General features: G+C 33.6%; 1 protein-coding gene across 1 annotated transcript in view; it reads right to left on the bottom strand.

Annotated features, from left to right (window-relative positions):
- Positions 1-24,712, bottom strand: part of LOC140451849 (agrin-like) — a 714,345-nt gene that overhangs the window by 37,833 nt on the left and 651,800 nt on the right. The window contains exons 16-20 of the mRNA XM_072545755.1: positions 17,647-17,755; positions 10,052-10,273; positions 6,973-7,152; positions 3,243-3,410; positions 1,007-1,397 (exon numbers count right to left, since the gene is read on the bottom strand). Of these exons, the coding sequence (XP_072401856.1) occupies positions 1,007-1,397; positions 3,243-3,410; positions 6,973-7,152; positions 10,052-10,273; positions 17,647-17,755 (1,070 nt within the window). The remainder of the gene's footprint in view (positions 1-1,006; positions 1,398-3,242; positions 3,411-6,972; positions 7,153-10,051; positions 10,274-17,646; positions 17,756-24,712) is intronic.

The raw sequence follows: 24,712 nt of genomic DNA on the forward strand, positions 1-24,712 counted from the left end.
ATTGAAACGTCAATAAACGTATTTTAACCTTTAATTGTGGCTTATTCCCATTTAAATATAAATTAATTTAAAATGCCACAAGAAAATAGCTTCAGAACAATATTTAGAAAAGACTAAACGTAAACATTAAATGAAAACACATTAAAGAGGACTGGGGTCGAAGTAATTAAAGTCCGTAATAAGAAAAGTAAGTGGGATTAACAGTAAAACCATAAAGGAAAAAAATAGAATTGGTAAAAGATGCGAAAAATCTATTTTATGGCACACCAAAACATGGATGTTTAGTCAACATAGAAATAACTTTGCTGAGATTGATGCAAACATTCAATAACAAATGGTACCATAAGGAGACAAAGACAACGATACTTCTTAGGATTTGTAAGGGTTACTGTACTGTAAGCGGACATTGTGGCAGTTTTGTAGTAGAGTTAAACTATCATCTAGCGCATGGTTGTTACGGCTCATACTTGAAACGGATAGACACGGAGGAGACTGGTGTGTATGTACGTTGAGGAGAGTATGAGAAAATTGCGGATCATAATCTGCTTATATGCAATAGGTGGGTAAAAAGAAGACAGAAGTGTGAGAGGGGTTTAGGTAAGACGATGATAGTGGAGGTACTGGTTGAACTGATGCTGCGTGGTAAGGAAGATTGGACTCTTGTGAGTAGTGTGCTTGCTACTGTGATGAAAGAAATAGAGAGACCAAAGTGGAGAAAATAAGAGAAGAGCAGATCCTATGAAGAACAGAAGATGATGGAGTGGAGAAAGGGTACTACCATCTAGGTTTTTAATGGGTAAAAATTCCACAGTACCACCAAAAATGCTATTAGCATAAGGTAAAAATTGTGAAAATATTGTTCAAAACAAAAAAGAAACATTATTATTTTTGAATAAATTTGTAAGACTTGTGCAACGATTGTAAAATAAATCTATAGTACAATTTTTATCTAATTGTAATAACGGAAATAAGACGCAAGATCTACTAATCTATGTTATATACTAACCTTGTGTAATTTGTTGGAACATATCCAATAAAAGCGTCTTCTAATAAATCTAAAGCTTTTAGTGATCCACTTGATTGTCCAGTAATTTCTTCAGATTCGTCTAACTTCAAGACGCCATCCCGATGGTACCTCCTAATAACAACCTTATGATCTTCGCCCTTTTTGATTTTGTCAACAGATCTTATTACTACGGCTCCATTTCCTAGATTGTACTTAAATTCAACGAAACCGTTTACAATAGCAAGTGAAACGAAATCACCTAAGCCATCTGCTTTTTGTTGATTGTATAATATTACTCCATCTTCTGTGTATGACTGGAATTCTACTTCAATGCTTAGTTTGTGATAGGCTTTAAGCGACCTTAGTCGTGCATAGGATTTGCCATGAAATGCTATAAGGAATAGATCAGAAATATTAATACCACTGGTGGTCAAAAAAATTCAGGCATATTAAATTCTCTATATTACTCCCTCAAATAACAAAAAATTTAAGGGAGTAAACAAATTTCTACCCAATTCATTCATAGTTTCAAAGCAAATTTAATTTTCAAAAACAACACATACCTATGAGTGTTCAAAAAAGACACATACTTCACAGTAAAAATGCAAAAGAGTTATTAATTTGTGAGGACTGAGGGAGACAACGAAACGTGGTTTTATAAAAAGGATGATCAACTGTAGTGTAAGAACTATAGAGGCATTACTCTGCTAGCATCTGCGTATAAAATCTCCGGCAATGTATTGTTTGAAAGACTTATTTTACAAAGGCTATTGTTGGTCAATATTAATGCAGATTTACTGCTGGAAAATCAACTACACATTAAATTCAAGCACATAGGTAGATTTTAGAAAAGTTACTACAATATAACATAGATACATACCATCTCTTCGTCGACTTCAAAGCAGCCTATGACAGTGTAAAAAGAACTGCATTATATAATGCAATGATAGACTTTGGGATCCCACCTAAGTCAGTTAAGTTGACCCAACTAACAATGCCAAACGTAAGCTCATGCGTTAGAAGTAAAGGAGAAAACTCTACGTTCTTTGACATTAAGATTCTCTATACTACAACCGATCCAGATATTGTGAAAATCATTAAGGTGCAGAGACTTAGATAGGCTGGACACATTGCTAGGATGTCAGATGATCACGAATACAAGAAGAGATTAACATTTTCAAAACCAGAGGGCACAAGAGATAGAGGACGATCACGAAGGAGACGGATTGATGATGTGGAAGAAGACCTACATATGTTAAGGGTTAAAAGAGGGAGGGAAGTTGCCAGGAATCGACAGGAGAGGCGACTTCTTTGTGAGCAGGCCAAGATTCACAACACTTATAATGATGATATTTTGTATCTACAAGCGTACGAAAATTTTTCGGGACAATCCAGCATACCAGGTCTTCTAGGGCTCGATCGAAAGAGTCTCCTCAGAGCTCACTCCTTTTAGCTAATAAGGTCAAATAACATTGATATGAGGTCAATGTTTTCAATGTCAATGTCAAAGATTTCACTTGAAGGGAACATACTGAAACCTACTCAAAACAAGGACTACATCTGTATCCTAGAAAAGATATCAGCCAAATGAGTGACCGACTTACTGTTGACTGGCCAGATAAAAAGTTGGCTGGTATCTTCATTATTCAGATATTAAATCAGATATCAGATTAAATTAAGCAGGTAGGTCATCAAAACGTGACGAAAACGATAGGCCACATCTAGGTCTGTTTCTAAATTGCCACTGACAATTTCTGATATAAACCTCGAATACAATGTAGAATAATAAAGGATACTTGAAGTATAATCTTGAATTTTGGGATTGTGCTGATAAAGACAAGAGATGTCTTTTCAAGAATTTCCTTATTTAAGTTTTTTATGGTTAGTTAAGTATTTTAGACACCGTACAATTTTTTATCTCTCTTTCTGTTACCTAACCTAACCTAACTCACTCCTCTAACACCGTCGTGCTCAGCGATGCATGGATAGCCAAAAGGACAGGCGAAGTGGCGAACTTTGGGAGAATATAGTCTAGGTACGGTTTAGACGCACTACCGAGAGCTTATATAAATAGTTATTTATTGAAATATGTGCCATAAGAATACGAGCGGTGTAGAACAATCGGCTTTTAAATAAGAAAAAAGTGATCATAATTGATTGCATTTTTAAACACGTAAACCTATAGGTAGTTGATAAGGTGATTAAAAACTAATATTAATTTAATCATAATTCGTACCTGGAGTTTCATACTGAGTAAGAGTAATTTCAAGTTCACAAAGCAAACCAGTAAAATTAGCTGTGCAGACGCAGGCATATGTTGAAGCTGGTAGGTCGATGCAAGTGCCTCCGTGGTTACAAGGAGAGCTGCTACAGGCTGGAAACTCATCCATATCGGGAGAATTCGCTGTAAATAAAAATTGTGTCATTACTATGTTAATCAGGGTGTCCAAAAGTCTTTGAATGTTAAAAAATTGCAAAGTTTTGGACATTTTTGAAAGTTTTAAATACTTTATTTATTTACTGAATCGTACCCTAGCATAGAGCCTATTTTACATCACCAGAGACTAATTTGTAAATCATTTAGTAACAACTCTAACAATTTTTGGCTTATTGTATTTGAAAAGTATATATTATAAAAACCGTTAAGGGTTAACCCTTTGTGGACGGATTGAACTATTTTTAAATATTTTCGGTTTGGTTTTGAATAACTAAAGCAAATACAGATAAAAAATTATATTGTGTGTAATAATTTTATTTTTGTTTATTATAAATCGCTAGGAAATGACAACATTAGATTAAAATAAAAAAAAGAAGTAAAAAAGTTACTTTTGATGGAATTTAAAAAATAATTCGACTTTTCTGTTAAGCAAAGAAATACTTGACGTGTCGAACAACGTCATCTAGTTTGATATGTTTCTGCTCTCGTACTGCAATTGCACATTGAACCTTTCTGTCATGGACTGGCATATGTGCAGTCTTATCAAACCGTTTTTCATACGGAACTACAGATTTATATCTATTTGGGATAGCTTTAGTACTCTTTCTTCCTCTCTGTGGTAGTTCTGGATTAGCCCCAATTAATCCAGTAGCTACAGCAAATTTAAATTCTTTCAAATTCAAAGTTTACCTTCCGTGAATCGGTCTTTGAATGATATAAAAGTGTTGACAACAGCTAAAACTAAGAAATGCCAAAATAATCTGTGCCACCAATTTTTAGGTTTTCTGTCTACTCTATAGCTTGCGAAATGTTGAACAGATTTATCGACAACATTCAGATGTTCGTTAGAATTCCTGACTAAATGGGTGCATGTAATATCCACAGAAGTTCCGTCTTTTTTCTTTCTTTTCACTGTACATAAATCCTCAGCATTGTAGCATTGTGAAAGTTGCTAAAAAAAACGAACAAGTTTTGTATCTTTTCATTGCAAATACAACAGCTCTTCTAAACTCATTTGCCAGTCGATATCGGCTCTGTCCATAAATTTCTCAAGTTATAAGTCCTTAGACTCCATTTTCCGTCTTCTTCTTACAGTTCCACAAGCATGAATATCATTATTTAGTAAATATTGCTGTAGTTCTACGCCATTAAAACAATTGTCAAAATATGCTTTATAATGCTTCCCTACAAGAGAACGAGAAAGATTAGTTTTAGCTATATTGTCAAACCTTTCGTTAAAACTTTTGCGACAGTTGCTTCCGACATGTTGATCAGATTTATCGACATAATTCAGATGTCTGTTATAATTCCTGACTAAATGGGTGCATGTAATATCCACAGAAGTCCCGTCTTTTTCCTTTCTTTTCACTGTACTGTTTCAATCTCCAGGATTGTGAAAGTTGTAACAAAACGAACAAGTTTTGTATTTTTCCATTGCAAATACAATAGCCCTTCTTTACTCATTCGCCAGTCAGTATCGCCTCTATTTATAAATTTCTCCAGTATATGTCATAATATACTTTATGATGCCTCCCTCAGAGTTGAAGGTGAACACACTGACTATGTGAAAATCATGTGTGGAGTGAGGCAAGGCTGTGTATTTTGTCTCCTCTAATCTTCAATCCGTACTCTGAAAAAATATTTATCCAAGCTTTGCAGGAAACTGAAAAAGGTATTCTACTAAATAGTTACCAGTTAAACAACATCAGATATGCAGATGACACCATGGTATTTGTGGAAAACCTAGAAGACCTACAAGCTCTTATGAACAAAATCACGTACTACTCACGGAATATTTATCCAAGCTTTGCAGGAAACTGAAAAAGGTATTCTACTAAATAGTTACCGGTTAAACAACATCAGATATGCAGATGACACCATGGTATTTGTGGAAAACCTAGAAGACCTACAAGCTCTTATGAACAAAATCACGTATTACAGTCAACAATATGGACTCAATATAAACGTTAAGAAGACAAACCTTATGATAATTAGCAAGAAAATGATAACAGAAGGTCTCTACGTCAACCAATCTCCTGTAGAAAGAGTAACGCACTACAGGACCAACCAACTACCAACAACCAGGAGATTAAAGCATGCATCGGAAAAGCTAGATCCACTTTCAATCGGATGGGGGCCTTCTTCAAGTCGCAATCTCTCTCTTGGTACAAAAATAAGAATGCTGCGATGCTACGTCTTCTTTGTCCTTTTTTATGGTGTTCAATCGTGGATCTTGAACGAAGATATGTGCAGAAAACTGGAAGCATTTGAGATGTGGCTATACCGGAGAATACTTAAGATCCCGTGGACTGACCTAGTCACAAATGAGGAGGTCCTCAGAAGAATGAATAAGAACAGAGAGGTACTGACCACCATCAAATCTCGAAAGTTACAATTATTCGGACGTATTATGCGAAATGAATCCAGATATGCTCTCCTTCAAGGAAAAATATTTGGAAAACGAGGTCCAAGAAGAAGAAGAACATCTTGGTTAAAGAACCTCAGAATCTGGACCAATTTGCAGTTTTTCACCGCTGCTGAAGACAAGATAAAAATTTCCATGATGATCGCCAACATTCGTAACGGATAGGCACATCAAGAAGAAGAAGAAGAATGCTTCCCTACATGATCCAAGATCTCTATTGTCAACCTTTCCGGTATAACTTTGAGACTGTGATACATATTCTGACTGGTCTGCTTGTATCCAAATTTTATATCCGCGTTTGATCGGCTTTTGTGACATATATTGACGAAATCCTATTCGTCCTTTGAATTTTACCATTAATTCGTCAATGGCTTGATTTTGGGATGGCAATTAATACTTACGAAATGTTTTAGACAAAATATCTATCAACGGTCGTATTTTACACAGTTTATCGAATCCTGTTTCACCTTTTTTAGGTTGAATGGAATTATCATCCATGTGCAAACTTGCCATAACCAACTGAATCTGTCACGAAAAATGGAAAACGAGATAAACGGATCTCTCATCAAATTTTGCAGTCTTGCAGACCAAGTCTTTAGAACCACATTTATACGTTAGCCCCTTCATAAGATTAAGTCCAAAGAAACATTTCAATTCTTCATACGTTGTTGGAATATAACGATCCCCATATTGCTTTGAAACGTAACGGTTGATTTCAAAAATTATTTTCTCAAACAAATTCATCGGGAACAAGCTCGAACAAGGAAACATTTCGACCACTGCGTTGTGTAAAATTTTAAATTTTATCATATAATGACGTTTACATCTAAGTTACTTGACGTGCAGGGCGGTGGCGTCTCGTGTTTCAGATAGTTGTGGTACTTTATTGGAACCACTTGGTCGCAAAGTTTGAAACACGTACAGTAAGAGATCTATGGGAATGAAACTATAAATAACGAATAGCTATTAAGATTGCTGACCTCCTTCGAGGAGATGGCACTTTAAGAAGAAGATAATCAAGTAAAGTGTAAATTTAAATTACTGACATCAACCGATAAATTCAAAAATGCATAATAATAATAGTGATTAATGTGATATACATACCCAAACAATCTTGTCGGTCTGATGATTCGATGTAGTTGGAAACGCAAATACAGGCTCCTTTAACACAGTGACTGTTCATAATGGCACAGTCACTATTTTCTGAACAGATATCGCCCAATAAGGCCGTCAAAACACGTACGGTAGCTGGAGTCGGCCGGTAAGCCGGAGCAAATTCATTACCTGGTCACAAAGACATATTATAATAATATAAAGATAACATAGATTATAGGCAGGAACTGATCGAATTATTAGAACTTTGATAAAATTGGCTCTTTTAAATATTTAAACAGTTTATAATTGAGCTATTAAATATATTCATATGTTTCTTCGACTTTTATTAGGTTAGGGACTCACATTCTAGGAGAGAGCAATTGACATTGTTGACGCAGCAATAAGAAAATCAGATACTATTTTGTGTTAGAGCTTGTCAGTAAGCAAATTGAGCATATATAAATAGAAGGAAATCGTGTAATCTTAAAGTTGTTATTGCTTCGTATAGTTGTTCTACGTTTTGATCCTCGGACGTGCTGATTGGAGTATAAACTTCAGTTATTTGTAAGCAATAACTCTTGCTAAGCTGTGTATAGATATAAATTACTCTATTGGATATAAATTAACGCAAACATAAGCCATTTTTTCTGTGTTTAATAAGTATATTCCAGTTTACAAAAACTTTAGCCATAAATACCCACCCTGGTTCGATGCTGATATCATTCACAACATCAAATTAAAAGCAAAGTTTAAAAAAAAGTTTAAACAATTCAAAAATCAGTGTGATTTGCTTGAGTTTCAACGGTTAAGACACCTTGTCAAATCAAAAATCAGTTTGGCCTACAATGTATATGTCGAGAATATCCAAATTGCTTTATCCATCAACCCCAAGAAGTTTTGGTCGTACGTAAATTCGAAAAATAATAGTTCAAGAATTCCTGGTGTGATGAAATATAATGACATTACTACCTCCGACCCACAAAATATTGTGAATATGTTTGCAGAATTTTTCAAGAGTGTTTTTCTGTCATCAGATAGTAATTTCAAGGCTAACTCTTCCTCAATTAACGCAGATTACTTTAATTTTTATCCTATTTTAGAGTCTGAGATAATTTTGGCTAGTAAGAAATTGAAAGATAAAATGACGTGTGGACCTGATAATATTCCATCCTTTTTGGTTAAGGATTGCATAGGTGCCTTAAGTGTGCCACTATTAAAAATTTTTAATTTATGTCTTCTTAACAAGGAATATCCGAGTCTCTGGAGGGAGTCAAAAGTGTGCCCAATATTCAAAACTGGTGAAAAGGATCAGGTAGAAAACTACAGACCAATTTCCATTATTTGCATTCTATCGAAAGTCTTTGAAATAGTTTTGTATAATCGTATTTACTAACGCACTCGTAATCAGCTGTCTCAATATCAACATGGTTTTGTCTCCAACCGGTCCACTGTGACAAACTTATTAATGGTCACACAATATATCTCAGCGGCCCTAGATAATAGAAGTCAAGTTGACGTCATATATACTGACTTTACAAAGGCGTTCGACAGAATTCACCACGGCGTATTACATTCTAAATTGTGTCTCTTTGGTCTTTCTGAGGATGCCGTGACTTTTATGAGGTCTTACTTGTCAAATAGAACGCAGTTTGTTGCTTATAATGGTTACAAATCGGAAAAGTACCTAGCTTCTTCAGAGGTTCCACAAGGTTCTAATCTAGGTCCATTATTGTTCTTGTTATTTATTAACGATCTGTGTGAATCAATTTCTGCACCATATTTATGTTATGCCGATGATTTAAAGATTTATTCATTGATAAGCGACCTTAATGATTGTCATTTTTTGCAGAGTGAACTGAATCGTGTACATGAATGGTGTAATGCAAATCATTTGAATCTTAATGCCAATAAGTGCAAAGTAGTTAGTTATTCTAGGAAACAGTCTAATTTATACCATCCTTATATTATCAACGGCAATGAACTTGAACGTTTAAATAAAAATAAAAGACCTTGGAGTTACATTTGATTATAAACTCACCTTTGTTGAAAATGTAAATTTAAAGGTTAAAGAAGCACTTAAATCTTATGGATTCATAATTAGAAATAGTCGAAATCTCACTAATACTAAGGCAATTAAATTACTTTATTACACTTTTGTACGCTGTAAACTGGAATATGCCTCTGTCATTTGGTCACCTTTTTATGATGTACATATCCAACTTATAGAGCAGGTGCAGCGTAAATTTTTAAAATTTTTGTCTTTCAAAATTAACGGCATATATCCCAAGAGGGGCATCAGCAATAGTGAGTTGTGTAGCGGTTTGGACGTAGTATCATTAGAATCTAGACGAATTAATGCCTCCCTAATATTCCTGTACAAGCTACTACATAATCTCATTGACTGCCCTGATATTCTTCGACAAATAAATTTTAACGTTCCATCTTATCCAGTGAGAAATTCGATTACGTTCAGAAATACACAAGCTAGATCTAATCTTATGTTAAATTCTCCTCTATTTCTCATGTGCAACTATTATAATTCCTTAAGTGCTTACTGCGATATATTTCACTGCAGTTTAAAGCAGCTTACTAGGATGGCTGAGATCTACCTAGGTGATTGAGTAGTTTCTTTATGTTAAGGTAAAATACTCGAAAAATGTGTTATTTAGTTAGTACCTATGAATTATTAATATATCATTACGGCGACACAGCCTTCGCAGTAGATAAAGATTAGTTCCGAAAAAGAGTTACATGTTCATACACAACACCGTGATCCAAACTATTTTTATGTGAGTACCATTTGAAAGTTTTATAAAGTATTACAACAGAATCAAATGTAAAGAAACATGTATTTTAAGGATTATTATATAAAAAATAAAGCTCTAATAACTTGATTGCTCACTGTAGTAATTACAAAAATTATTGAACATACCACTTGCAGAAGTAGCATAAAAGCTTAAAATAGAGTAAAATAAATAACATGGAATTATAATAAAAACATTTTAAAGCATATTTAACCTATTGTGTTTATATTGTTCTTTATCTCTTATCTAGTGATTATAGCGTAAAATGGATAATTGTGTCTCACCACGATTACGGTATAACATGTTAGAGTTGGGCTCATTTCCACCGAAGTCAGTACCAGGAAATGATACTGGATGGACGTTACTGCTTCTTTCGTAATAGTATCTGGGATCCGGGACCAGGAGGTGACGGGTGGATTTGGAGAGAGGAGAACTTATTTCGTCTGGCTGCGTGAATTGTTGAGGATTAACACCGCTGTAAGGCCAGTCAGTACTTTGGATGTCATCTGAAACATTTAAAATATTAGTCACGATATTTGGTAATTTTAAAATATAAATGTGCAAGTACAATATGAATTGAATGAATAAAAAATCAATTAAATTTTAAGAACGGAATACTCGTTATGAATTAGGTATGTATATTATAAGAATGTAAGTATAGAACTTTTCGATGATGTTATTATGAAATTATTTCCTATTTTAATGCATAAAAACTCACTACTTGAGAAAATGTTTTCGCTTATATTATATAAGAAAGAAATCATGAAAACAGCAGCGATATTTTAGTGCCATATCGGTCGATAATTCCCTTATAGTATAGAATATCTTATTTATTAGAAACAAAGTAGAAAATATTATTCTACATTTTCCACTCAAAACTTTCGTAAATTCTATAATTCATGCTTGACTTCTGACTGGAGTTTTTCTTCCGGGGACATCGACTGTAACGTTAGTGATTTTCTAAATAGAGTTGTATCTATTTTTAATAAAGCATTTCCTCTATTAAACATCAGGCCAAAACATTACAAACCTTGGATTACCAAAGGCATTCGCATATCTGCGAAGAATATGCGTTCTCTGCTATATATTAAAAATATTAATGACAGTATCCCCATCTCTGATTATATCAATACATACAGAAAATGCTATCTAAAACTACTCAAAGTAGCCAAAAAATCCTACTTTCACAATCGCCTAACAAGCTCCAAAAATATTTCAAAAGAAACTTGGTCAAAAATAAACGATTTTCGAAATAAAACCAGTGTTGCGAATCAAACCTTTTCTTTTCCTAACCCCGAAAATCTAAATGATTACTTTGTTAATGTGATCTATTTCGCTATTTCGCCACAACAAGATCCATTTTCCTATCTCTATAATTCAAAAAACATTGCTGATACCTTTTTTTTAAGACCAGTTGATAAAACTGAACTCATTCGAACAATTAGTAGTATAAAAAGCAAATCGTCCTGTAGTACAGATGGATTATCTATTAAAATTTTCTCAAATCTTCCGCATAATGTATTGGAGGTCATGGTCTCGCTAGTAAATGATTCCCTTGAAAAAGGTACATTCCCTAACTGCCTAAAGACTGCCATCGTTATTCCTCTACATAGAGGTGGAGACAAATCTGATGCCTGCAATTATAGACCTATTGCCTTGTTACCAGCACTATCAAAAATTATTATAAGGCTTATAAAAGTTCGACTTATGCCTTTTCTCCTTAAACATAATATTTTATCACAAAATCAGTTCGGCTTTTTGTCTAATAAATGTACTAGTGATGCCATGTTTTCTGTGTTACATGAGGTATATCTATCACTAAATAGTAACCTTTCCTCCGCTACCGTTTTCAGCGACTATTCCAAAGCCTTTGACTGCGTAAATCACGACATTCTATTAAAAAAATTAACTCTCTATGGAATTCGGGGTGTGTCTTTGAATTGGTTTAAAACTTACTTGGTAGGTAGGAAACAATTGGTTAGAATAAAAGACCCCGACTCTAGTTGTAAAGACATTGAGTGTGGAGTACCGCAAGACTCAGTATTAGGTCCCATTCTTTTTTTACTTTTCATTAATGACATCTATTTTTTTATTTGCTGATGATACCAGTATTACTTGTAGCCGCTCTAATATTTCAACGCTTCATTCAATTCTAACCGCTGATTTTCTTATAATCAAGGCTTGGTCAGACTCCAACTTACTTAGCTTTAACGTGGATAAGACAGTAGCATTATCTTATAAAGGAGTCATTCAACCCTTGCTTTTGAATGAGAGCCAAATCAGTATCGATAATTTCGTGAAATTTCTAGGTATTCTTGTCGACAGCGATCTTAAATGGTCCTTGCATACTGACTCCTTAAGGAAGAAACTAGCCTCATCTTGCTTTGCAATAAGATCTGTTTCGAACGAACTAAATTTATCTTTTGTCAAAATGGCATATTTCTCAGTGTTCGAGCCCCATCTTCGATATGGGCTTCCATTTTGGGGTTCTAGTACAGCGGCCCAATTGATACTAGTTTTAAGTTGCAAAAAAGAGCAATTCGTTATCTATTTGGTCTCAAACAAACAACTCATTGCAAGACCTACTTCAAAAATCACGAAATTTTGACGCTTTTCTCTTTATTTATTTTGGAAACGGTTTGTTTGATTCGCAAGCATCTAAACATTTTTCCCGATAGATCTGATCATGGCTACTGCATAAGAAATTCGGATTGTAACGTTTATTTACCGATCCCATCCACTCAGCTAGTAAAGAATTCTATTCTATATAGTGCAAAAAAACTTTATAATCACTTTCCTAGAGAAATTAAATCCGCAACATCTTTCATTAAGTTTCGTAAGATGACAAAAATCTATTTCTCTGAAAGACCATATTATTCAGTTGACGAGTTTCTTAATGTAAAACAAAGAAACAAAATTAGTATTATTTATAATTACATTTTGGTGTCTCAAGCAGTGGCTACAATTTGTCTCATTTGTTGTTGTCTGTACAAATTATGTAATTTATACAATAATTTTACGAATTTAAAATCGTATTGTTCTGTTTTTTTATTATATTTGTTTTTGTTTTATACTTTTTGTACTTTTTGACTGATTTTTTTAGCTTTGTCCATAAAATTTTTCAATAATTTTCAGTGACAATAAAGCATATTTCTATTTCTATTCTATTCTATACATACTTAGAAAATAGGTGGAATTCTACAGGGTACTACCTACGTGGTATAGAAAACATACAATTTTTTAAATGGGACACCCTATGGGTTTTTAACACTATCCGTTAGATTTTATTATTAGTCGCTCTGATTCGTATCGAGTTGTTACAATTCCATCTTCCTTTGACGACAACAAAACTGCAGATGGCAGACCTAAGTCTCGAAGAAAGGCAAAGAAAGTAAGGAAAGCGGAAGACTTAGACGATTTAAAACAGGAATTAGATATCGACTATCATAAGATATCACCAGAAGAACTATATCAAAGGTTTCAAACACACTGCTTTCTTCGTCTCGATCGTCGTTGTACAGTGGGCCCAATTTGATCATTTGCAAGATTAGAAGAAACGCCATCGTTTACCAAGGAATGAGGAATTATGTTCTCAACTTTGGTCTCATCTTAGAAACGATGTTAGAAAGAATGTTCCCTCTTAAGTTCGTTTGGTGGTTGCCAGCCATTCCCTTCATGTTGTCCATCTTCATATACGACGAAGTACGACGATTTTAACTACGACGTTGTCCAGGCGGCTGGTTAGAACAAGAAACCTAATATTAAGTGTTAATATCAGAGTACTTCCACTCAGTGGATGCTGTGAAAGCACAGCTTCGATAGGGAAGACTTCGTGGAACATAATAGCAAACCAGTATCAACGTGGAGAGGGAAAATGTCAATGATAACGAAGTCTTTACCTATCGATAATTGTACAAACTGTTGCTACTATAGTAAATTTGCTGCTTTCTCTAGTTTGATATAGTTAAGTCAGGCGTACAGGACCGGCTTCGATGTCCATCCGAGTTATTCGTGTACGCTTTAGCTATTTATTAATTTTATTAATTTCGTAACAAATTACAAAATAGGTCATGTGACAAGAAAAAATATGAACCACAACCAATAACAATAAAACACTGTCTGATGAAGACGTTTTAGTCGCAGAAGTGGTATTATACATTACATTATTTGAGGACTACAGTTGTAATCCTTAATCCATAAGTATCCTTACTGTTTTTACTGTATACTTAGGAAAAGTTGTTATATAAGCTGATATAAGCTGTGTGAGGATATTGTCATTATTTTTCTGGTTATCAGCAAGGAAGAAGAGTCTATTTTTAATGAAAATCATGTATAATCGAATGGGTTTAATAACATTGGTCTAATTATGTAATGTCGATAACCAAAAACCGTTCTAGTATCATTCGCGGATAATATCTGACGTTTTTATATCCAGATGTTCTGTTCTGTTATAAGAACTCTTTTCTATATTCTAAAAAATCTTTTCGGTATCATGTTTTTTACCATTAACATCCCAAAACAACTTAAACTCGACTTTTTTCCTTCTTCTTTTTATAAGAGCTCTCTAAAGTATTTAAACTAAAGTAATAATTAATCAAAATATATAAAAATATAAACTGAATAATTGTTCTTTTCACATTCGATGTTGGAATTGGAATGAATTCTTGTTCCTGTCTTTTTATTGTCTTCACTGGTGTCTTGTGACGTCGACGTTGCCGTATTGGTTTTAATTCTTAAGATCTTAACACCCTATATATTGTTCTTATAGTATTGAGTTTTGCATTACTATACATATTGATGTGTTGATTTTATAGGGATTTAGAAATAATAATAGTCATAACTTGTTAAATACTTTGTATAGTAATGTAAAGCCTCATACTATAAGAACAAGAATTATGAGTGAAATATAAATATGTACATCTTCTTCTTCTAATGGCGCTACAACCCTTTGTGAGTCTTGGCCTGCTTAACAATGTTCTTCCATTCTGCCCTGTCGGATACTTTCCTTCGCCACTGCCTGATGTTCATGGTTTTAAGATCCCTCTCTACGTCGTCTATCCATCTTTTACGGGGCCTTCCTCTTGTTCTTTTTCCTTGGGGCTTCCATCTCTGGACTACTTTTACAGCTCGATTATCTGGCATTCTTTCTAGGTGACCAAGCCAGTTTAGTCTTTGTGATTTTACAAATCTGACAATATCTGCGCTCTGCATTAGTTCATCCAGCTCGTGGTTCATTTTAATTCTCCACGAACTATCGCTGCATTGGGTTGGTCCAAATATCTTCCTTAGTATTTTGCGCTCAAATATTGTTAAGTGATTTTCATCAGTGGTTGAGAGGGTCCACGTTTCACATCCATATGTGACCACTGGTCTAATTACTGTTTTATAGATTCTCAGCTTAGACTCACGATTCAGTAACTTACTTTTCATTAAGTCTTTGTATGCATAAAAGCACTTATTACCGCTAAGAATCCGTGCTTGTATTTCTTGACTAATGTTGTTGTTGTCATTTATTATTGAGCCTAGGTAGGGAAAAGTGGAGGCATATTTGTAGGTATGGTTGTCTACCTTCAGATTCTCATGTTCATTCGATTTTGTGCACTCCATATATTTTGTTTTGTTTTCATTTATATATAGACCAAACGTAACAGCTTCTCGTTTCAGTTCTATGACTTTTTCGCTCAATACCCTTTTGTTGCGGCTTATTATGGCAACATCATCCGCATATGCACATATTTGCATAGATCTTGTATTAATACAGCCGTTTACATCCAGTTTTCTAACAACAGCTTCTAAAGTTAGATTAAAAAGTGTTGTTGATAAGGCATCCCCTTGTCTAACTCCATTTTCAATATCAAAGGCCTGCGTCATATCTCCATCTATTCTCACCATAGCTTTGGAACCCTCCAGAGTCATTCGTATAAGTTTAACCAACTTATTGGGTATCCCTAACATAGATAGTTGATTTAACATCTTTTGTCGATCTACTCCATCAAACGCCTGTTTGAAATCGATATACAAGTTGTAAATAGGTATGTTATATTCAACACATTTTTCATGTATACCTCTTAACATATGTATTTGGTCTATAGTTGACCTCTTTGGTCTGAAGCCACATTGGTATTCACCAATAATCTCCTCCGAAAACGATTCCAGGCGGCTATATATAATTCCTGATAATATCTTGTAGATGAAATTTAAAACTGTTATGCCCCTATAATTTTTGCAGAGTCGTTTGTCCCCCCCTTTGTACATAGGAAGTATGATTCCCACTTTCCAATCTTCTGGGATGACTTCTAGTGTCCATATGCGGTCGATTAGTTTATGGATACGCCTCCATAGCGCATGTCCACCATTCTTTATCAGTTCTGCAGTTATTCCATCTGTGCCAGGTGCTTTGTTATTTTTTAGATGTTTTATGACGTGTATCGTTTCTTCCAATGTTGGTTGCTCAACTAGTTGTTCTGCTGTGTGGTGAATTATCTCTTCATCTTTGTTTTGTTCTTTTTCTGGGTTTAACAGCTCTTGAAAATGCTCCTTCCACCTTTTCATTATTTCCTCTTTCTCGCTGATAATTGCCCCATTTTTGTCCTTGCAAACTGTTGATCTTGTTATGTATCCTTGGGTGCATTGCTTGATTTCCTTGTAAAATTTTCTAGCCTCTCTTCTGTTATTATAATCTGTAATTTGTTGTATTTTTCTATTAAACATTTCTCTCTTTTTCCTTCTGCATATTTTCTTTGCATCTTTTCTGAGTTCTTCATATGCCTTTCTATTCGATCGAGAATCCCTTTGTAGACATTTCTGTCTAGCTATATTTTTGCTATTTATTACTTGTTGGCAATCTTGGTCAAACCATTCCTCGTTTCTTTGGCTTGAGGTTTCACCTAATGTTTCCTTTGCCATATTTGTAATTGTCGTTTTGATGATATTCTATTCTTCTTCAATGTTGTTTTGTTCTCCTCTTTCATTTAATATTACTTTTATTTTCTGCTGGTACTCATTCTTCTTTTTAGGATTTTTAAACATATATGTATTCCATTTTCTTTGTTTGGCGCCTTTCTCTTTTCTTACCATTGATATTCTTTGTTTTATCTTCGATATAACCAAGAAATGGTCCGAATCGCAATTTGCGCCTCTATATGTTCCAACATCTGTTACGGAGGTTGCCCACCGCTTAGATATTAATATGTGATCAATTTGATTAAATTTATTAGTACCAGGTTTTATCCAGGTTCCTTTATGAATATTTTTATGAGGAAAACACGTACTAACAACTCTTAGTTTGTTTGCCATTGCCAACTGTGCCACTCTCATACCGTTGTTGCTGGTAATATCATGTAAACTATGCTTACCAAAGGATTCTGCATAAATATGTACATATCTATGTATATAAATATGGTACATATCTTGTACCACAATGGAATTATTGACCGATGTCGCACTAAAAACTCTCCCTGTATATGACAAATATCGATTTAAGCGTGAAAAGCTCTAGCGTATCATAAATGAGTACATTTTACGATGATAAAAATCCTACCTAATCTAGCTTTACATATATATTGCAACTTCTTACATATTTTAGCTTTGCTTGTTCTTTTGGAATATCTTCACTTTCTAGCGTACTATTAAAACTCTCGATAACTCACCTCTAAATAACATGATTAGCTACTGGCCTTGATCATGCTTTTAAGCATTAAAAATATTGTTTTCATTAGTTAATTTTATATATCGTAGTAACTTGGATATTTGGACATATAACTACGAGACAGGGTCACTTTTATACGAAACAAGTGAAGGACCATCGCATTTCGAGGTAGAAAGAATTTGTATTTCATATACTTACTAATAAATCTTTGTTAAATTAAAAACTGCTTACCTTTACAAGAACCGAAACCTTGGAGAACAATATCTCTCTGAAGCTTGCAAGCAGAACGCCGCAAATCACAGGAGGAACTGTAGGTTTTTCCGTCGCTGCCGCATACAACCTGTTAAATAATAAGCTGTTTTATGGTATATACATACAGATTGAACGAATTTAAAACGGAACATACGAAATCAATGTATTTCGGCTCAACTCCGCTCTAGGTGGTTGGCCAACAAAAGGTTGTCAAATAATTATATTATAAAAATCCAATACTTCAGCGGGCTGCTGGATTCTGAATTCATTCAAGAACAAGTCAAAACTCCACCCAAATAGGTTGCCTAGAATCACTGTGAAAACTAGACTACACAAGCAGTTATTATGCTGTCAAACCACTTATCGCTTCCTTATAGTCCAAGAGATAGAGCCGAAATTTTGAACTGATCAGTAATATGACATTTCTCTATTGGAATATATTCATTGTAACTGGGTTAAGACTTTGCCTTACAGGCGGACGCCCCTCGTGGTACAGGGGGTTGCTATACAGGGATGAAGTTGTAATTTTTTTCAGAAAAATTAACGATCGATAATATGGCTGAAAATTTGCCCAGAGTAAGATCTTGGTATAACCAGACGAAATCCCAAAGGACGGACGCCAGAGTGGATACATAAGGGGTGGCGGACAGGGGTGAAATTGCAATTTTTTGGGGAAAAATTAACGATAAGTAATATGTCCGCCATTTTCATGGCTCATTATTTAGCCCCTAAAAACTCTAAATCCAAAAGGGCGGACAGCTGGGTTGGTACAGAGAGCCATAAAACGGGGTCAAATGTACCACTTGCCTGCGCATTTTAGGTCTCGGTAACAATTTTCAAACTGATTTTATTATGATATTTTTATACCGATTGATTTGAAAATTTGTATGTTCACTTCTGTTACTATTCTGAGAAGCGTCAAGTAGAGTTTTCCTCAAAATTTTCCAAAAAAATTTCCGTAAATGAAAATTTTCGTAATTTTTTGAGGTAAAATCTAATTTATAAAATCCTTTCAATTATCTGTAAGTTATACAATGATTTTTTCCAAAAATTTTCAAACGATTTTTCCGATAAGAAAAAAAAATTAGGAAAACTTTTCTAAAACATTTGATAAAACTCTACGTCATCGTCTGAATCTTTTATAGAATATTTTGTAGTTTTAAAATGATATTATGATAATGTTTTTTTTTCAAACTAAAGTCATATTTACTTTACAAATCACATTTTTTTCTTAAATATAAATATTTTACGAATTAATTTTTAATTGAATAAATGTTTGATATTTGATATTTTATTAAATTAAAGTAATTTTATAATGTTAACTATTAAATATTTTTGGTATAACAAATAGTAATTATACTTATTTTTTATTACAATAAAAAGGTTTTTAAATTTATATTGCATAAATAATGGTTGTTCAGATATAAGAAAAATTTGATTTATTATTACATTAATAATCAAATACAAAGTATATTATTTCTATTTATCAATAGGTAAAATTCAATTTGGAGAATTCCTTTAACATTTTACAAATAATTATTAATAAAAATCAATTTAATAGTGGAATTATCAATTTTTTAAGTTTTGAAATTTACTTTGTACTTAGATATTTTCAATATTTTTTTTAACTTTCAAATTGATTGAATTTTTTTTTTCATTAGTTAATTATAATTTTACAAATTCTGTTTGGACATTAATTTTGCATCATTATTTTAAAATATTAAAATAATAATGATGCGCGTTCCATTTAGATCAGTAATTCTAGACGCATGCGCTAAATGTAATAAGTATCAAGATGCTTTTATCCAACTTGGTGAAACTGACTTCGATTGTAATGAAGTTTTTCAAACCTTAGAAACTTTCATATGTCACTTATATGGAACAGGACTGACGAGAACAATTCCAAAAAGAAAAGTAAACGATGTCAGATTTTCACTATTTAATAGAGGTGTGCTTATTAGTTCTTTTAGACGAACTAGTTCAAGAGAACTACTTCACAAAAATGAACTAGTTCAGTGAACTAGTTCGCGAAAGAACTATTTGTAGGACCGAAATCGAAATCCAACCCTAACATAACTGGTTGCCAGATGTCTCGTCTTATCATCACACAAGCTCGGCGCCGGCTGCGCGTTTTCTTCGGTTTTCAGTCAGTCTTTCACTCTTTCACTGTCACTACCGTACAAGTAGTTCGGGTTTGGAACCATTTCTTTCGATCGTATGTTTAGGTTTAAATGTTTTAAATTTATTTCTCAAATGTTTTGCAAATAACATTTTTTTTATTTGCAAAAAATTATTAAGATTTGTTTTTTATTAACCGTTTTAAATATAAATATTGTTCACGTATGATTTATTTTTATATTTACGTATATTTAAACTCATAGGTATCTATATTAGGTTATTTCTAAAAGAACCTTACAAAAAAAATCAGTGAATTTTCTAGGAACATTAAATAACACATATTCATTCTCACTTTTACATAAAATTATATTTTATGTAGATGCATCAATCATTTTAACCACAACTTAAAATTGTTAGTTCAAAATTACAATACGAGAAACAACACAGCATGTCAACGTTCAGGCCAATGCATGGGCATAAGATCCGAACCATTAACCATTATGATATTAAGATAAGACTGTTTATGTTGTTGTCACGTTCATAAGAATTATGATCTGTTATCTGAGGCTAATCCACACTTCTCTTTTTAAACTAGTCAGTCCATCCCATTCTCAAAATAATAAATATATGATCTCATTCATTCATTATTTTCACAATTTATAATGCAAATCGTTCGCAGTGAACTAGTTCTATGAAAATTAATGAACTAGTTCAATTAGTTCAGTTGAAAGAATCGTTCATTTGAACTATTTCGATGGTGAACTACACATCTCTACTATTTAACCGGCAGTATAAGTTGCATGATATGAACGAGCCTTTAAAAAAAAAAAAACTAAAAAATTTCGATGCTTCAAGCTTACCACCATGTCAAGATGAATTACACCAACATCTACAGCGAGCCCATTATATTTCAAATATTCGGACAAATGCTCATAAAAAAGTACCAACAGAATTGATTGTTGAAGAACATGGTTGGGAGTTTGAAGATGAAACATATAAATTCAAATGGTTTAGTGGACCTCAGATGCCAGAATCAATTCGAGAAGTAGTGATTGAAAATGAAGCAGATAATTAATGTGATATTATTGAAAGTGAAAGTGACGAAGATGATGAAAGTGATGAAATCAGTGAGAGTGAGAAAAATGACTGAAAAAATGAATTTTTGGAAAAATTCATGGTATAACTGACAGAAAATCGAAAGGATTCTACAAATTAGATTTTACCTCAAAAAATTACGAAAATTTTCATTTACGGAAATTTTTTTGGAAAATTTTGAGGAAAACTCTACTTGACGCTTTTCAGAATAGTAACAGAAGTGAGCATACAAATTTTCAAATCAATCGGTATAAAAATATCATAATAAAATCAGTTTGAAAATTGTTACCGAGACCTAAAATGCGCAGGCAAGTGGTACATTTGACCCCGTTTTATGGCTCTCTGTACCAACCCAGCTGTCCGCTCTTTTGGATTTAGAGTTTTTAGGGGCTAAATAATGAGCCATGAAAATGGCGGACATATTACTTATCGTTAATTTTTCCCCAAAAAATTGCAATTTCATCCCTGTCCGCCACCCCTTATGTATCCACTCTCGCGTCCACCCTTTGGGATTTCGTCTAGTTATACCAAGATCTTACTCTGGGCAAATTTTCAGCCATATTATCGATCGTTAATTTTTCCGAAAAAAATTACAACTTCATCCCTGTATAGCCACCCCCTGTACCACGAGGGGCGTCCACCTGTAAGGCAAAGTCTTAACCCAGTTACAATGAATATATTCCAATAGAGAAATGTCATATTACTGATCAGTTCAAAATTTCGGCTCTATCTCTCCGACTATTAGGCAAGCTCCTCTTTCCTTTAAAGGAGACAGATAGTTGAACGATATTTTATACAATGTCTAACACCAGGTATGGATTTATTTTTGTCCAAGTTTTATATTGGTCCACTATTTCAAATGCAGTTCAAACAGACATGTATTAAATTGTATGTTCCGTTTTAAATTCGTTCAATCTGTATATATCAGAAAGTAGCTTTGGATGGCCCGGCCTTTTACCTTTTTTATCTAAGACACTTCATGTTTCCTCGTAATGCTTAGTATATATTTAAGGAATGTTTTATTGTGGCAATAATTTTCAACCAGTAACTCACAAATTTTTGAATTTGTCGAGATTACAGGCACCATTTTATTAAAATAACAACGAAATCATCAAAAGCGTTAACAAAGGAAAAGGGTACAGAATGGGAAACAAAGAAATAAAAATACTCTGTTACGCAGACTACGCAATATTGATAGCCCAAGATGAAGATAGTCTGCAAAGACTGGTCCACAGATTTAACATAAGAGCAAAAGAATTTAATATGCCGATTTCATCTCAGAAAACTAAAACAATAGTAGTCAGCAAAGAACCAACCGGATGTAAAATAGTAATTGATGGCATCAGTATTGAACAAGTAATGGAAATTAAATACCGTGAAATGGGGTGAGATTGATCAATTTTAACTTTATTTTATTTATATTTTAAACGTTTTTGTGACTGTTCTATATTTAAACCCTTCATGTGTTATATTATTATCTAAAGAGTAGTGATTTAACACTAGTTTTGTTTTAATTATTAAGAAAATCCACTTATCTCATAAAAAAAGGGTGATCAATCTTAGACCCGTACTGGGGTGAGATTGATCATGATGATTTTATACCATGAAACAGTAGTGCTTTTAAATAGTATATGATGAATCTTCACCCTGACTTATTCGGTCAGACAGTTTTTCGAATTTTTACAAAGGAGTGAGATTGATCGTGCGGGGTGAGAATGATCACGCTATTTTTATTGTACTATTCTTTATTTATACAAAAAAAAAACATATTTTAAAAACTAAATATGTAATTCAGAACAATCTATAAAAAAAGAAAATTTGATTTAACATTCTTTTATATTAATTTCTCGGCGAAAATGATATTTTTGTATCCTATCAGAAATCATCTCAAGTGTCGGATCTGGTAGTAAGGCCACTACTTAGGACAGAAGTATTCAACCTCCTCTTTATCTTTGTTAATATCAACATCACTGTTGCTGTCATCTAATTCCAGTTTTTATTTGAAGCATCGTCACTGGACTCCTCTGATGGTTTAGGTGCTGTTACACCATTGTACCTCAAGTCTTTCAAAAAGTTAGTAAGAGAAAATCTAAGCTCGGCTTGATCAATAGCGTCTTGTGGTAGCTTTTCCAAAACTCGATTGGGGTTGAATGGTGCAATGCCACATGCTTCAAAACCAGAAAGTAAATTTCTTTTTACAGCACTTTTCTCTCCGTCTGGATTTTTAGGTGGTACTTTATTCATGATTTCCAGTTTTTGCTTTAACAGCTTAGGAAATTCATTTTTTGTAATGCCAGAGGTTTTGGAATTTTGCATTTTCCATGATGTTAAAGTTTTCTTCCAGCTTTTTTTAAGAGCCTGAATGCGACTTCCAATGGCTGACAAATATTAGTAGAGTTGGCTGGTAAGCATGCAAATATTATATTATTTTCTTCACATTCTCTCAGAACATCTGGATGAAAATGAGATGCTAGGTTGTCCCCTATTAACACCTTTTTTCCATCGAGTCGCCTAGCATGTGGTAAGAAGCAAGTGACAAACCAATCATTGAATGTTGACATATTAATCCAACCATGGGAGGTTCGATTATATCGGGTCCCCAGTCAGCAACATGGCTGTTCGCAGCATTATCGATGTAGCAGATTTTGAATGGTTGCATATTTTTTCGGGATAATTAGTACCTCTTCGGTAGATGTACAATTTTTTTCCAGGGTCATGAGACGTTGGACTCGTCGTAATTAAAAATATTTTCAACTGGAACATTTTCAATCGTTTGTTGTAAATTGTCAAAGTATTTTTTCATCAGATCCGGAGATACTTCTGCTCGGCTTTTTTTAATATTAGTTGCTAACCTTTTATCAGCAATACCTCCGTGTCTCTTCAACAAGCTATTTACCCAGTCAAATCCAGGAATATTCTCCTTAAATTTAGATACACTTCTACCAGTTTTGTACAAAAAACTTTTGACGAACATTCTCAAATCCATTGCACTTAGAGGATATCCCCAATCTTCACACGTTAAAATGCTGTTTGTAATGGCTACTTCTTCTTCATATGTGAAAACAGATTATCCACCTGTTTTCTTAATCTTCCTTCCATGGTACTTGTTATTTAAAGTTCCGTAGGACAATTTGTTTTTTTTACGGCTTTTCTTAGCGATAATAAATTTTCCAATACATCGTGCATCACCTGATTATATTGTTCTTCATTAAAATTGCCATACGTTCTACTGCCTATAATTAATTGTCTTTTGTACGTTCTTCCTAGTTTTATTGATATTCTTAAATCTGTAACAAAAATTATAAGTTAATTTCTGGAACGTACGTAACGTGGGGTTAGATTGATCACTTGATCAATGTCACCCCATTCAATATTATACGCCATCTTAAAAAAGCTGGCGTTAGTTAAAATGCTAGATACTTAAAATTATTATTAGAGAACCATACAAAATACATTTATAACAGTAGAAATACCGACCTTACCTCTGTTCTTTCTCTGCCATCAAAAGTACACAAACTATAAAAATAGGCCAAAAATTATAGTTAATTTCAAAGCCACATAACAAGATTTATCATAGTCAAGATCTAAGAAATGAATAGTGCCACGCCCAGAAACAATTTTACATTGTTGCCGGTTGTATCTTCATATATGTGATACAACGACAAATGATCAATGTCACCATTGGGAGATCAATCTCACCCCATTTTACGTTACCTTGGAATTACACTGTCTACCTATGGAAACACTTGTTAAATCTCAAAATTATTTAAAAAGTCTATCGAATGATACCAAACACGACCCTCCAATATACCCTAGAGCAGGGAGGGGGCAA

Source organism: Diabrotica undecimpunctata, chromosome 10 (assembly GCF_040954645.1).
Source record: "Diabrotica undecimpunctata isolate CICGRU chromosome 10, icDiaUnde3, whole genome shotgun sequence".
NCBI lineage: Eukaryota > Metazoa > Arthropoda > Insecta > Coleoptera > Chrysomelidae > Diabrotica > Diabrotica undecimpunctata.